The sequence below is a fragment of the Nyctereutes procyonoides genome, unplaced genomic scaffold (assembly GCF_905146905.1).
Source record: "Nyctereutes procyonoides isolate TBG_1078 unplaced genomic scaffold, NYPRO_anot_genome, whole genome shotgun sequence".
Lineage (NCBI taxonomy): Eukaryota > Metazoa > Chordata > Mammalia > Carnivora > Canidae > Nyctereutes > Nyctereutes procyonoides.
The window spans coordinates 20374816-20392122 of NW_026575139.1; the positions used below are offsets into that span (position 1 = coordinate 20374816).

A 17307-nucleotide genomic window follows, 5' to 3' on the forward strand; every position below is an offset into this window, starting at 1 on the left:
GTGGATGCCTGAATGTTCTTTTTTCTCTTCTACCATTTTGTCTAAGTATACTGGGAGATTTGCTCTTTTAGACCTACAGAGAATCATCTCAGAAATGTAAAAATAGTTTAATATTTTTAATATTAATATTTTAATTTTTCAACAAAGAAAAATCTGCCAGTAAAATTTCAAAAAGTATTCATAATCAAAATGTTATTTTCCTATCACTTTTAAAATGAACTTGTGTATTTAATACTTGTAAAGAATACTCTTTACCTTTGTGAATACTATTGTTATATACATGCATACAACGAAATCAGAAGCCTCCAATAAGGGGCAGCCTGGGTGGCTCAGCAGTTTAGTGCTGCCTTCGGCCCAGGGTGTGATCCTGGAGACCCAAAATCGAGTCCTACGTCAGCCTTCCTGCATGGAACCTGCTTCTGCCTATGTCTCTGCCTCTCTCTCTGTGTATGCCTCTCATGAATAAATAAATAAAATCTTAAAAAAAAAAGCCTCCAATAGTTTCAGCACAGTTGTGCAGTTTAACATTTATTGAACACAGCTATATTGCCACTTTGACTAAAAAAAAAAAAAAAAAAAAAAAAAAGAGTTGGGAGGGTAGTTTCCCCACTGTGACCACTTTGCATAGGTTCTAGAAAGCCAAGTCTGGTGGCATATACTCTGGTGGGAGAAACTTTGACTTTAGGCTGACAGCTTTATTCCATTCAATTCAGTATTGAATATAATTTATTTACATATTACTGATTTATTACATTTTGCTGAGATCAGTAAAATGGGAGGGGCTATTTTGTGTAAATTAAATAGTCTGGTCTTCTTTAGTTTGATTTTTATTTAAAATCTTATTTTAAATTTGTGCTTATGCATATATATATATATACACACACACACACACACACACACACACACACACACACTCATAACCTGGTACTTTTTTTTTAATAAATAGAAATAGATTCTAAAAACTCTAAAACTCAACAGCAAGAAGTAGGCTGAATCACATCTAAGAGTCCACCCTTGAATGGCAGATCAATGGCCAGAAACAGAATAGAAGCACAAGTAGGAAGCTCCTAACAGCCAGTTAGGGACAACCAATCCTGAGGAAATGGAGAGAATGTTCTCTGAGACTCAGAAAATGGGTGAATCAGTGAACAGGTAGAAGCAAAGATGAATGCTAAGAAGTCATTTGGCATCTTTATGCAGAAGGGCTATGGAGAATAGGCTAGGATAGCTGAGTCAGTGGCTAATAAAAAATCTCATGAAATCAAAAGATATGCAACTTCCCTAAGGGGTGAGTAAGAAAGATTGTATTTGGATTACCACCATTTACATTATAAGTAGAAATAGAAGAACTAGAGAAATATTAAGACTTTCAGTTTGTCATTTTCAGATCCTGCTCTAAGCAATGTATGGAATAACATAAATGAAGGTAGAACTGAATCTATGTCTTTGGTGTTCAGGTAGGAAAGCAGCATACGGTTGGATTTTTGTTCAAGTACAGGTACATGGATTGCCTATCTCACTTGTGTATTTCTTTATCCTGAATTAACCTCATGAGTAGGTCTATACTACTCAACAGTACTGTTCTCTGTGTCTCAGATTCAACTCATCCACTTCGAGATTATTTTGCTCCCTTTATTCTTAGCAGAGATGAACAATCCAAACAACAACGCTAATGGATCAGTAAAAACAGAGATGTGGGCTTCAAAATGTGCATGATCTAGATTGAGTGCTCCCTAATTACAACCAATGGATAAATCTGGCTCATCACACTTTCTTTCTTTATGTAAATTGTTTTATTAGAAGGCAGCAGTGCCTGTTCATTTGTGTATCATCCATGTTATTGGACAACAATTGAATTAAATAATTGCAAAAAAAGACCTCATAAGTTGCAGCCTCTAATTTTTATTTGGTCTTCCAGAGAATTTTTTTCTAAATGAAGATATTAAGGAGAGGAGGGAGCGGCTCACTGGCTCAGTCTGAAGGGCATGTGACTCTTGATCTTGGGGTTGTGAGTTGGAGTGCCACACTGGGTGTAGAGATTACTTAAATTAAAAAAAAATAAAAATGAAGATATCAGGGTCTCCATTTCTATATTGAAATTCAAGTTGGCTTTATCACCTACTAGTTGTAGGATACTAGAGAGTATATTACCTATTCTTACTCTTGTATATTACTCTTTGAGACTCCGTTGCCTCATCTACAAAATGGGAATACTAGTAGAATTGCTTTCTAGGATGCTGTGAGGATTCAATATGATAATCCATGGGCCTGATACAGAATAAGAACTGTACCAGTGTTACATCTTATTAGCTAATATCATTCCCCTAAAATCATTTATTCAAGGATACACTATAATATCCTTATACCTTTGTCCAAGATATATAGCTCTCACACACTTGTAGGCATTTGGAATAAAGATTTCACCATTGAACTCTGAGAAAAACCACATTTCGATAATGTGATTAAAATGAAAACAAATTTAGTTTAATTAAACATTGAGACTGGCAATTGTGCATTGGGCAGAAACACATTTCTAGTAAATGTTTAATAATGTGATTACAGTGTGTACTGCATGCACTGGGATGTGGGACACAATAGTAAATTTGCATGTGAATTTACCTCTGTCAACTAATGATTCTGAGCTCTGTGTACAATATGAACTGGAGTCTCCTGGGAAACAGATGGAAAAGTGGGGTAACAGAAAGAGAGAGGGGTGTAGGAACAAATAAATCTATGTAGAATCCCAGTGTTGACACTTTCTGGCTCTGTGACTATAACAAATGTGCTCCAATCCCCTGAGCCCTGGTTTATTCTTCTGTAAAAGAAAGAGATTAATACTTTTTTTCCTGTAACCATGGGGCAGATTACACAAAGTAAAATAAGGTATGAACAATGCCTGCTCATTCCTTCCCCTCGGTGTGAAAGGTACAGGTTGTCATATCATAGTTTATGGTTCTGTATGTCTAGATAGGGAAGCAGAGTTTGTTAGTATTGTCCTAGAGAACCCAAGGTCACAGCCCAAATTCCACCCCATTCTATTCCTGTTTGGCCCTCAGGCTCCATCAGACCCTTATGTGTGCCACTGAACCCAGATTTTATCTGAAAGATAGCACCTTCTTACACTATCTGGAACTGTAGGTACAATATGAGGTAGTGCACAGGAGCATTAAATTTGCCTTCCAAGAGATATAGGCTTGAGTTCCAGGAATTCATGTGCTACCTTATGACCCTGGGAGAGCTAGTCATATAAGCCTCTGTGTTCCCATTTATAAAATAATGATAAAAGTAGTTCCTACCCCTTAGGGCTATTTTAAAGATTTAATATAAGAACTTAGTATGGCGCGTGGCACTTAATAACTGCACAATAAAATTTAACTATTAAAACTATCTTGCTTGTGTACATGCACTTCTCTTTCACTACACTATAAGATCCTTGAAGGCAGAGGCCTTGTTTTATTTCCTATCATCTACCCATCATTTAGCACGGATTCATATGCAAAATAGATTTTGAATTAATGTTTGTTGAATGGTGGAATGAATGAATGCATAAGGAGATCACTCCATTTAAACTCCCCCCTTGATGAGGATGGGGGATTAGTAAAATCTCTTTTTAATAAAAGGCAATATTGGTTAGTTAGTAAAGGGACTTCTGAAGTGTTTCTGCTATTTGGAAGTACAATATGATTTTTTCTGGCCCATTATCAACTCATTTTCATCATATACTTTGATATAACCTTTAGCTTTGAGCTTGAATTGCCATTTTCCACCTATATGCCTAAGTCCCCAAGTATTCTTATGCAGCACTGTACCAATCACTGGCATTTGGCAAATCCTTCCATCTAGGCCGACACAGGGCATCAGGGACTTACCACAAGGCTGTAAAAGTACCATGTGAAAAACAATGCATCTCATAAAACAAACTAAATTATCAGTGGGAATCAAATCCAGTCCACATTAACTCCATGAACTGAAGATTAAAAGTGCCTCTTTGTCCTTGACTCATTCTCCCTTTCCTCCTTTGACCCTCTTTTCCCCCTTCTTCAGCCTGCTGGGGTATTGACAGGGATTTTAGAGGAGTGGAAGGTCTTTATCTCTTTGAGATGAGCTGCAATATGATTACAATCGATTGAGTGATTTACAGTTTAGAGTGCCTTTCATTACCCTCTGTGCTTGATAGAATTATAAATGACATACTGTATGTGAATATATATTATTATCATTATTGGATGTTTATGCACCACCTTCCTATAAGAAGCTAAATGTTCTTTTTAGACTTTAACTACAGGGACCCTGCAAACTTGTACAAAATTTAAACTGAAGAGATTAAACTTGGAAAATTTTCCTATAAATATAGCTATACTCTTGGATGGGCATGAGGACATTTGATATCCATCTAACTCTGGGGCTGAGTGAAAACAGTACAACGTAATTGCATTTTACGGCTAGGATAATAATTTTGGATTTTAATAGTTAAGATAAATTTTACAGGCCAGAATCTCTATTTATTATCTAAACTGGAGCTTCACCGTGACAATAGAAAAAATAAAGCGCAATTCATTTAGCTAGCTTTGAAATTAAGCAATGTTTGATGATATGGCTTTAATTTGAAAGAATTTGTGTTAATTACAGATACCTTGCATACCGTGACATGTCATTAATATTTTTCTGTCACATTAATCTCAAATGAGTGTAATTTAAAAACCACATGAAAGGTGACCACACTGTATTTCTATCTTGAAAGTGTTAGATTTGGTTTAATATATACCTATACTCATTATTCATAGAAATGAAGAAATCCCTTTTCTTACATTTCTAGTTAAATAATGCCTAGAAGTGACCTTCGATTTTCTCATTGCTTATTTCACTGAGTCCCTAGACTATACTATGTATACCATTTAACATATGGTTAATAATTATCATATGCCTTTTGTTAAATTTCACCTTCCCCTCTAAATCCCAAGATAGTCTACTAAAGATGACAAGAGTATAAACTAGGACCCAACACTAAGATGTGTACTTCAGAGATCCCTGGGTGGCTCAGTGGCTCAGTGGTTTGGCGCCTGTCTTTGGCCCAGGGAGTGATTCTGGAGTCCCGGGATCGAGTCCGGTGTTGGGCTTCCTGCATGGAGCCTGCTTCTCCCTCTGCCTGTGTCTCTGCCTCTCTCTCTCTCTCTCTCTCTCTCTCTGTCTATCATGAATAAATACATAAAATCTTTAAAAAAAGGTGTGTACTTCATAAAGTCTTATAGAAGTCCCCAGAAACATTATTCTTTTGATGAACAACTCTCTTTATCAAAAGCACTGTCCTATTCACAAATGAATTCTAGATAAATAATATCTTTAGTTACTATAATTGCTGTCATATTATCTGATATAAATCTTCATAATGATAACAAACTCCTTTGTGTGTTATGTAATTATATCATAAATAACCTTGAATCATGTGTTGGCTTAATGTCTCAGGGACATGTGTCCTGTATCCATGTGCCATGTGTTTATGAGTTCCCTTTCTCTCTATCCCAAATGTTCTTCTCTTCCATAGGGTGTGTGTGTGTGTGTGTGTGTTTATGTAAATATAGATATGTATATAAATGTCTGTGTGTATATTCTTGTCTTTTAGGTGGTTATGTTTAATTTTAGCATTAGCCAGAAGTCCACAGTTTGTCTTGAAATGCTTATCAGTTTCTAAGAGACATTTACAGGGACAGAAAGGCTCTAGGTTTGATAGCAGTAATTGTATTTAACTTGTAAGATACAAGGCTATTTATCTTGTGGCTAGGAAGTCACAGAAGAGAAAGAAGGGTTGCCTGATAAAACAAAAATTAAAGGAAAAAAAATACTATGTACCCCCTCGACACTCTCCCATCCCCCAAGATCATTAAACAGTAAAAGAGACTTTCATCTAATAAAGACCTTCCTATCTGCATAGATATGGTGCTAGGAGGTAAATAAGAATCATGAAAACTAAGAAGCTGCCAAAGTCCCATGAGGTCAAACCAGTGATGTAGAGGAAGGCAAATGTCAAATGCACAGGGAAGGGCTAACCGGTAACTTGGCAGAAACTAGAGATTTAACTTGAAAGTAAAATTCTGTGAGCCAGGAAAATACCTAAGATCTCTGAGTGGCTCGTAATCTGTAAAATGGGAATAAAGCTAACATCAACCTCAAGGGTTTGTATCAAGGGTAAATACGATGCTGCACATGAAGTGGGAAGTATGTACTAATTGCTCAAAAAGGGTAGCCATCACTACTGGGATGACTTTGGTTAAGATGGTAGGATCTGTCATTTCTAATTCTCTGGGATGACAATCCTATGCATCAAGTGGAGTGATTATCTATAACTGTTGTTACAATGACAAAATACATTAGAGAAGTCCAGAAGCCATATGAAGGCAAGTGCTCATTAGTTTATTAATGATGTAAACAGAGATTTAACAGTATATAAAATAACTAAAAAGAAATGAGCGTATATTCCAGTCCTGCGCTACCCAATATCAGCCACCAGCTACCAGCCTCATAGTGCTGGCCTGAGGACTGAATTAAAAAAAAATGTATTTAAATCCTCAGTGCCTAAGACATAATTATTGCACAATAAAATACATTTTCAGGGACACACCTGGGTGGCTTGGTTAAGCAACTGCCTTCGGCTCAGGTCATAATCTCAGGGTCCTGGGATCCAGCTCCCACCCCGTATTAGGCTCCCTGCTCAATGAAGAGTCTTCTTCTCCCTCTCCCTCTGCTCTTACCCCCCTACTTGTTCTCTCTCCCACTCTCTCAAGTAAATAAAATCAATCAATCAATCAATCAATCAATCCAATTTGCAGGACCTCAGTCATATCAGTGGCACACAAGTGTGCCTAGCGGCTACCATGTTAAACACTACTGCTAGTCAGTCTCAAAGGAGAAAAAGACACATTTTTAGCTTTCTACTTATCAGCAGTTCTCAAACTCTAGCTGTATATAGAATCACCACAGGAGCTCTTTAAAAAACTACTGATGCCTGGGCCAGTGCTTCTCAAATTTTACACTACACATGAATTGCCTGAGTGTCTTGTTAAAATGCAGATTCTGATTCAGTAGGTCTGGGGTGAGACCTTAGATACCTCATTTTTTTTTAATTTTTATTTATTTATGATAGAGAGAGAGAGAGAGAGAGAGGCAGAGACACAGGCAGAGGGAGAAGCAGGCTCCACGCACCGGGAGCCCGATGTGGGATTCGATCCCGGGTCTCCAGGATCGCGCCCTGGGCCAAAGGCAGGCACCAAACCGCTGCGCCACCCAGGGATTCCGATACCTCATTTTTTTAACAAGGTCCCAGGTGATGCTGATACTGCTGATCCATGGACCACACCCCAGACCAATCAAATTAGATTACTTGGGACTGGGGCCTGAGAACTGGCAGTTTATTAAAAGTTCCCAGGAGAATCTCCTTTGTAGCCAAGTTAAAGAACACTGTTTAATAAAAAAATATCCACTGAAAAGATTTTTTAAACATTTTTTTTTCACCAAAGACCAACCCCAGCAAGTTGAAAGTCCCTGGAAGTAGAAACTCACCTACTTGTGAATTTTAACTCATTCCTGACCAGTTGGACTACTTAGCAAAGTACTCAGGATGCACTGGTTTGATTAATTGATACATTCTGTGACCAAATATTCAAAGAACTTATTTATAAGATGGTTTTAAAATATACCTAGCAACGTTCAATCACATTAAGTAAGCCTTTCTCTCTTTGCCATTATATCTCTTCCGTCTTGAAAACATGTTCAAATACTGCTTTTCCCTCTTGATTGTATTTATACTTGCTATTCCCCTTGCAAGACTTCACTATGTTGTTTTTTTTTTCCCCTCCCTCCAGTTGAACTGAAAGTAACACTAGTCCTGAACGGATGAATGAACAAGTAGATGGGGCTTGTTTTAATGTGTGCTTCAAATCTGGCAAGGCCTCAAATGTTTGCAGGCTAAGACAGAAAGAAAAGGAATGAAAACCTCCTGGGTAGGAATTAATGAAAAGCCAAGACCTGAGAAATTTCAGCATCATGTCAAGTACATAGACTTGTTTTTAACCCTTCAAAATCTCAATAATCTAAGATGAGATGTGGACAAAGAAATCTCTCTTATTGCATGTGTACTGTCTAAACTATGAAAGGACAATAAGCATTTGAAATAAAATATGTGGAGACTTTCTCTAACTCCGTGATACTTAACCAGGGGTAATTTTGTCCCCCAGAGGACTTCTGGCATTGGAGACATGCTATCGGCATCCGGTAGGTGGAAGTCAGGGAAGCTACTAAACAGTCTGAGGTGCACAGAACAGCCCCCTGCAGCAAAGAATTACCTAGCTCCAAACATCAACAGTGCCAAAGTTGAGAAGCCTGACTACCCTGAACTAGTCCAGGCAGACACTTCCATTTGAGAATACTTCTGGTGGAAAAATAGAAACAAAAACAAAGACAAACTCTAAAAACCTAATGTTGGTATCAATAAAATGACTCTGAGATATAGAAAAATAGGCAGGAAATTTGAAGTAGTTTATCTGAAGATCAGGATAGGAATCTTGGCTTTACTCCTTCAGCTGTGTGATACTGGGTAAGTTACTGAGCTTCTCAGAGCCTCAATAATGTAATCTTAATATGGCTGTGGTGGTAATAATACCAAACCCAGTCCCTCTCTCGGGATGGAGTGAGGCTCAGATGTAATCATGCATATGAAGGCACTTTGAACATCACTAAGCACTGTAGCAATGTTTCTGCTTTCAATACTTATAAAGACATGATTCTGTGGGATTTGAAACATTCAAATGTAAAGAGTTTTCTAATCTACTATCCTAGAAGGAGGTCCACTTCTCCTTGGTGTTCTGAGCTGAGTGGTTAGACAGCATTTAAGCTCAAGTCATCAGGGGGAATTTTATTGACTGGAAAAGGGGAATCCAATCAGAGCTTTCAAATGAGTTGGTATGCAATTTAAAGAAAAAAGAAAAATAATTGAGACCTTGCTCTCCTCAACACCCTCTGTGGTGGGAAAATGGAAAGTCCAACGTATCAGAGCTGCTTCATTTCCTAGGAAGCCCATCTCTGACCTGAAAAGCCTCTCACTGCACCACACTCAGAGTTCTAGTAGTCCTGGGGACACAACCAGCTACCCAGGCACCGCAGAAAGGATCTTTAACAATCTCAGCAGCTCTGCCTCCCAGGGAACCTACAGCTGGGGCTAAAATAAACTCCTCATGCTTAGCTCACCTTTCACCTCCCCTCTCTTGTCCTCCCCACCACTGCATTGTGTCAAGACAGTAATCAGAGGCTTTATAAGGAACATTTGTTGGTATCTAGATGCAAGCTCTGGGCTGATTCTTTTACCTCCCTCTCCTGCTCCTTAGCCTTTCTATTTTCAGGTTCAAAGAAAGAAGTTGCTTTTGAGTTCTATACCCAGAATTCGGGGATATAAGATCCCAGTAGTTATAGAACTACTTTCATTTTTGGCTCCTTCCTGATTCACAAAATGCCAATGCTGTATGCCCTGTGCCCAGCTGGTTTCTAAATATTTCACGGTGGGATGTTTTCATAGAGCCACATAAAATCCTATGAATGTCCATGAGAAGATTCTGGAGTTGACCCATTCATCCGGATACACAGGAACCTATTGAGCAGGAACAATTCTCCGAGAGCATGACCTCAAAATGAGATAACTTACATAAATATTCTGTAGGAGCTACTCCATATTTCTTTACAGTTTAAACATTAGCAACAAAGTGCACAACTTAACGCCTTTTGATAGTTTCTATACTTATCACTATCAATAAAGTAGGATAGCTTGGAAAAAGAATACATTACTTTTGTAGAAATTGTGTCAAGCTTGCCTGACCAGATGTCTTTGTTCTTTGATGCCCAGATACAGGGGTATTTTAATCTTATGATTTGGTATAAAGTAAACATGTCAGATTGCACTAAAGATGCTTTAAATTTAGTTAAGTGGATCCTTTCATAGTACAGGGAAGTAGGAAGGAGAGAAAATAAGGTAGCCAAAGGTCAAAAGGTGACCATTTCTTAGAAGTCTTGGAAGAGTAGAATATAAAATTAGATTGGGGGTGGCTCAGTTGGTTAAGTGTCTGACTCTCGATTTCAGCTCAGGTCATGATCTCAGGGTCATGAGAATGAGGAGCCTCAGGTCAGGCTCTGCACTGGGTAAGAGCCTGCTTAAGACTCTCTCTCTCCCTCTCCTTCTGCCCTTCATCCTGCTCCTACCCCTACCCACTCTCACTTTGACATTCATGCTCTCTCTTGAAATTAAATATTAAAAAAAACAAGATTGTTCCAAATAAACATCATTTTAAAAAATAAGAAAAATAAAAATAAAACTAGAAAAGTGGACTTTCCATTAACACTTCCCAATCTAGGCAGTGAAGTATGATGATAACTCCTTCAGCTACTCAGTATCCCTTCAACTGCCTAATGAAAGCACATTACCATTGTTGTCAAAGGACAGTTTGGACTCATTACAAATGAGCCTTTTAGCACAGCTAAAAAAAACTTTTCTTCTTTAAAAGGATTTTCAACTCCACTTCTCACAATAACCACCTTTGTGTGGTTATTGGTACTGACCTATGTAATAGGACACTTTAAAAAAGGAATATATATTTTTAAGATTTTATTAATTTTTTCATGAGAGACACACACACACAGAGAGAGAGAGAGGCAAAGACACAGGAGGAGGGAGAAGCAGGCTCCATGCTGGGAGCCAGATGCGGGACTCGATCCCGGGACTCCAGGATCATGCCCTGGGCTACAGGCAGGTGCCAAACCACTGAGCCATGCAGGGATCCCCAAAGGAATACATTTAAGATGACACAAGAACAGAGATGCTCATTTCTATCCATGCATTTTTCAAAATATCCCCCAATTTTTTTTTGTGGGAACAAGAGTAGAAATTGTGCCCAGCTGAGAACAGGAGATTATGGTCTTAGTTCTGTCCCACATTTACTATGTGACCTTAGAAAAGACACAGCATTTTCCCGGGTCCCTTCTTAAATTTGAAAGGGAGAATAAGAGTGTCCACCTTACCCAATTTATGGGCTGTTATGGTCACAGTGAAGTAATCTGTATGAGTGAAGGTGTAATAGTAAAGCAATGCTACCCAAATATTTGGTCATTTTCATAGCTGACATTGATTATAGACTTAATTGACATCTTACATACATTCACTCAATCTTCACATTAGCTCTGAAAAGTGTTAACATAGCTCCATATTACAGACCAGCAACCAAAGGTTGGGAGATTAAATAGCTTGTCTAAGGCTACTGATAGGAAACTGGATCCACAAATAGGAAGAATACTCACTAAGAGAACCAAGAAAACAGAGCAAAAGATGAGAATGTAAGGACAAAAGATATATTTTTAAAGCATTACAGCAATCATTAGAAAATAAAAATCAGGAATGTTAGAAATTCCTACCCTTATTTTATGGTATACCGTTTTTACATTTTTAATTGCATGTGGGGAGAGGCACCAAATAATCTAATGCTTAGGGCCTTTCAAGGTTTCAATCAAGCCTGCCTTAGACTCACAGCTAATGGCACCGAGGTACCAACTCCAGCCAGCTGACTCCAAAGCCCACACTTATAACTGCTATACTGCATCATGCTTTGTAATAATAAGACTTATTATTACTAAATAAGTTAGCAATAGTTACTAGTTATAATTGTTTTCAGTAGCAAGTAATGCCAGTAATGAAAAGTTTATTCTGTTTTGAAAACAGTAAGCAACCCATAACCTGGAACTAAAGATACAAAGAGATAGGCACACAGTAAGGGTCACTGGTTTTCTTACATATCTGTGGCTTTTAAATGACCATTAAAGACTCTTCAGCAAACTCGTGGCTCAGGGCAAGTGGTGAACATCAATTTAGAAATCTTTGAAATTCCTAATAGAAACAGAGCAAACCCTACAGCCCCTCTAGCAGGGCCATTGATAACATACCTGGAGAGAGAGTGAGTTTTCTGATAAGCAGATGAATAGTTTTTAAGATCTCAGGCTATTTAGATTCCTGTGACTACCCATCCTCCCGAGTTAAAGCATGAAACATTTAAAAATCAGGTCTATTAGTATCTAGTGAATTTGAATGATGATAAGAGTTCATAGTAGCTGCTAACACTTCTGGCTCTCTTGAAAGGCTCAAAGATAAACACATAAGGTCATTTCTGTGCCTTAATCTGAGAAGTACTAAGTGGATGACAAGAGACTCGCAGCAAAGTCTGAGCTAGATATTGTATGGAGACTGAGATGGTAGATAAATGAGTAGGTGGGGCTTTTCATTTCAATCGCTTGGGAATCTTGTATGCTCTTTGTAGATGCTCCTATAATCCTTAAACCAGACACAAGAAGACTCTGGGAATTTGGGGGTGGGGGAGAAACAGAAGCACAATCATAATTACTTGTGATTGGCTTTTATTGAAAATTAATGCTGAATTAGACCTGAAAATTACAGCCTTCAAATCATTCAAAATGCTTGGGCCACAAATAGACAAATTTACTTTATGTATTTCTCCCAAGTGTGATGATTATTATCTAAACAGCTCTTAAAAACTTCCAAAAGTGTGCTTTGGGCTTCCTTATCTCTGTGGCCACTTCACTAATAAAAAAGTGAGAGGATGGCAGTAAGAGAATTATGAGGAGTTTGAAGTGTAGGAGAGAGAGTGAAGTATGGCATCATGCCCACATTAGTGAAAAGTTCAATATTCTGAGCTATTCTCATTGTCCATCCACCAGGTGATAATGCAATTGCAGAACAAAGGTCCTTAGCCAAAGTATTTTCCCTTCCATTCCTGGAACTTTTATGATCAGAGTTCAGGACTCTTTCCCTAGGAGAAGTAAGAGATGAGAGGGAAGTTAAAAGATCATTTGAATGATCTCTATAAAAGATAGCAACCTTTCCTCCCATCGCCCTTGATTTGGCCATCTGGCTGTGGGAGTTCGTTGGCAAATGCTCCTTGACCATAAAATTTAAACAGATGATTAACCCCTCTCCCTCCTACACCAGCATGCTTGGTATTAAATTGCCTACTAGGACCAATCTCTGAAAATCAAGGCACGTTTAGTGTAAATGAAAGAAAAAGTAGCAAAGTCAACCAAATGAATGAAACTTCATCCTTAGTTTTTCTCTCATCATTACTCTGACTTGATGTTTGTCACTTTAAGTTTAGTAAACTTCCTTTTACAGTCTTTCTGAAATCTCTGACCATCTGTACCTTCAATCTCACCTGCCTAAATGGCACTGCAGAGTCCAGATAACAAGTTGATTATTCTATGATTATCAACAATAGCTCATGAAGGAGATGGCGCCCCTTCCCTCCATTGGTCATCATTTGCAATGCCCTGGAAAACCAGTAATTGTCTTTAGTATGAGCCAGTCAGGCAATATTCACCAGGTTGACAAAAAGTGTTCAGTGCATAGTTAGTAAGTCTCCAGAAGCTCCCTACACTGAACTAAGCCCTAAAGGGATACTTCAGAAAATAAGCTGGAAGGCGATAATGCAGAAAAAGATATGAATGATGTGCTTAACATTCAGTGTTTTATGATTTGGTAACAGTCATGAAAAAATTGCCCCTTAGATGTAAGAATGGGAGAGCAAGAGAGAGTATATGGTCATTGAGAGTAAAACGTGTACCTGTGGGATAGTGCTCATTCACTGGCCAGTTGTCCACCTGGAGTGTGGCATTGCCGCCGTTCCTGGTGAAGCGCACCACGTGGTATTTACCATCATTTACAGGGGTTCGCTCCTCCTTGATAGAGATGTCAACTGTGCCAATATTGAAGACAACTCCAATTTTCCCCTGTTCCTATGATAAAGAAACACAAAAGGCATAGTTATCACCAACCACAAGGTTTTCTCCCTTTAAAGTTGATCCTCCAACTAGCAATAAATCTGTAGGTACCCAGAGGGAGCTGTCAGCATGAAGTTAACAACAGTATCCTACCTTCCTCCATGGGCTTTCATCCCAAACATAAAAACCAATGGTATAAAGCCACCCAAATTGCTCTCACAGGCTGCACTATGCAGGTTACATCATTTGACTGCTCTCAACAGATATGAAAGCTTGAACCACAGAACTACCTAAGAGCTATGTAGTGACACTACAAAGTTCATTTCTGTGAGATGAATTAGGCCTATTTTCTGGGAGAGACAATTAAACCCTGGACCCTAGATTATCTCACAGTTTACATTTAGAATTGAAGAGGAAATATAAGGATCCTTGCACACTTTGGGAGGAACAAGGCCAAGGGGGTGGGATATTGTGAGTGATTAGGAGGCAATGACAGAGGGACTAGCATTATAGATCACCACTTGGTGATATTTTTTGTAGGTCTAAAAGACATAGAAAATGTATCCCCAGTAGAGGCCAGTGAAACTGAGCTGGGGTTTTCAGGGTCAGATGACCATCACTCTTCCCACACTTGTAGCCCTATTCCTAAGATTCATCCAGAGAGGGATGTGATAGTCAGTGCTATAGTTTTATACTACATAGCAGATGAGAAACTCAATGTCCCCAAAATAGAGTTCTGCGAGGGACAATACAATGAATTCCAGAAGAGTAATACTATAAAGGTGATGATTATGGTGAAGGTGGAGGTGGTGGCATCATCTGCCTTCTACAAAGTACCCAGAAACACTGAAATGTAAATAATGCTATTAAAATTCTTACTCTTCTCCTTTAGTAATTGCTTGTAAGAGTCGGAATTAGGATTCACAATGAGACACACTATGAAAGTAACCTTACTGATCAGATACGATCAGTCTCTCTCAACCTCTTGGAATGGTAGCACATCATGCAGGGTGTCAGGAGGGATGGGAGAGAAGGAGATATCTTTCTCCATTTTTCTAGTTGTCTGAATTACTGGCTAAGCAACTGATTGGACATTCAAGGATGATAAAATTTAGTAAGAACTCTGACATTCCATTTGTTGACATAGTCTCTGTTATCCTCTATTTTCTTATTCAAAAGGTAGAAGCAGGGACACCTTGGAGGCTCAGTGGTTTGGCACCTGCCTTTGGCCCAGGGCATGATCCTGGAGACCCAGGATCGAGTCCCACATTGGGCTCCCTGCATGGAGCCTGCTTCTTTCTCTCTGCCTCTCTCTCTGTCTGTGTCTCTGCCTCTCTCTCTCTGTATCTCTCATAAATAAATAAATAAAATATTTTTTAAAAAAGAAATAGAAGCATAAAAAAGGAGGAGGAGGGGGAGGACAGACAACAAGAGAAGGAGGAGAAGAATAGGAAAGAAAGAAAGAAAGAAAGAAAGAAAGAAAGAAAGAAAGAAAGAAAGATCCAGAAGCCATATAAACTAAGATGTATTTCATGAAAACTCAGATTTAGTAACTAGGTTCATTAGTTTATAAATAAAAAAATCATTCAAATACATAAAGACAATATTTATGAAACACTTATTTCACTTAAAGTCAGTAAATTAAGACTTCTGGTGAGATTTTAGGCATGGGTTTCCATATAGTTTGTTACGCTTCACTTATTTTTTCAAAAGACAGGCTTTCTTCATCTTGCCAATTTTCATTTAGTATGTGAACACATCTTATTCCTGACAAAAGAATGGAGAAGTACCTAGGAGTCTTGATTTTAGAAAGTAGGAGTCTAAGCTAAGAAAGGCTGCTTTCAGCATGCAGGGATGCTGTGATATAGGATGGACGTTGCCACTTCCTTTGTGCCCTGCTAGCACAGCATGTAACGTAAAATGATGTCTGCAATTCCCATGTTCTGTTCTCTGAAAAAAGGAATGCAGGTGCCTCCCCAATTGGGGACTAAATGTACTTATGATTTCGTAAATCCCTGTTTATTGTGACACTATGTTCTCAGTTTTTGTTTTCCACCTCTACATCCCCAGCACTAAACAAAGCACCTAGCATTAAAATGGATAAATGAAACTGATGATAGTTCCTTTGCTTCTTTCACGCCCAGAATTAAGAATGTTATGATCCATTTTATTCTTTCTCTTAATTTTCTAGGAATTCAGAAATGATATTATGATTTTTCTGCTTTCCCCTACGTAAAGCACTGGCATTCATTTCTAAAGGTGTGTGTGTGTGTTAGAACCTACTCATCCTTTGCCTAAATAAGCAAGGCTATAGTAACCTGAGTCATAACCTGTTTAACAGAACGAGAGAATCAGAAGAGTTAAGAAACCATGACTGCAGACACCATTACTTCTCTGCCCAACCCGCATATGTGGGCTGTTTATTGCACCACTATTCTTCAATGAGAAACCACTATATAAATCCTGGATGCAGAGAAAGGGCTGCTGGTGATTCAATTCACCTCTGAGTCACTAATTAATCATGGATGGAGAACAGTTTTAGGCAGAGAGAGGAGACCTTTAAACCAGCATTCTGCAGCTTTCCAACAACAGCAGTGGCAAAGTACAGTTCTGGCTCAGTGAGTTGGCTGATCAGCGAGATGTATTCTTGGGCAGATTTTCTGCAAGATCCATAATAGATTCAGGGGAAGAAAAGATTTAATCTCTGCCAGAATAAATATTTGGTCCTTATCTGAGGCGCCACACATTTGCCACTGCAATCACTGCTTCGGAGAGATCTTCTTAATCCTGCTAGCGCTACTGCCAATGTCAGTGGAGACCCTTACCCAGATATTTCATTGTGTTTCCCCAAAGTGGTAAATGTGGCTGTGCTAGACCTCAGATGTGGTCTCTTTACTTGCAGTAATAAGATTTCATTACTGCAACCTCCTTGTCATTTGTCATGGGACCACAGTGGCATTATAATCTGTGGCTAACTGCTTTGTCTCAGTTCATTATAAGTCTTATGGCAAGTACCCATATAGTTGCCAAGGCTTGAATCCATCATGCTCAGCTGCCACGAAAATAAACTAGCTCACGCGTCCAGAGAAGAGATGATTTGAGGGATAAAAAGCATTGACTTTGGAAACAGCCCTGACTGACCTTTGGGCAGGTTACTTAAGTTTTCTGAACTATTTCTTAATAATATATTATGGGAAGAGGATACTAGCTTTCCAGACTTCCCAGGGCCATTACATGGCTAAAAGGATAGGATTACAATGATTAACATGACAATACTTTATAAGTCATAAAATATTATTCTAACATAGGGGATAACTGAGATCAGGAGAAAGAACAACCCAAACATTTGACCATACATCACACCCTGTGAGCACTGGAGAAGTTAATTGGTTCAAGAGGATAAACACAGTTCTAGCATAGCGTGGTTCAAATAATACCTCTCTCTGGCTCCGAAAGCTATATGACCTTGGGCAAGCTATTTAACTTCTGATT

The 17307-nt window shown here is 38.6% G+C and overlaps 1 protein-coding gene across 4 annotated transcripts in view; it reads right to left on the reverse strand.

Annotated features, from left to right (window-relative positions):
- The window catches only part of NRXN3 (neurexin 3), a 1478719-nt gene that overhangs the window by 165571 nt on the left and 1295841 nt on the right, over positions 1-17307 (reverse strand). For all 4 annotated transcript variants that reach the window (XM_055304514.1, XM_055304513.1, XM_055304515.1 and 1 more), the window contains one exon: positions 13659-13830. In XM_055304514.1, the coding sequence (XP_055160489.1) occupies positions 13659-13830 (172 nt within the window). The remainder of the gene's footprint in view (positions 1-13658; positions 13831-17307) is intronic.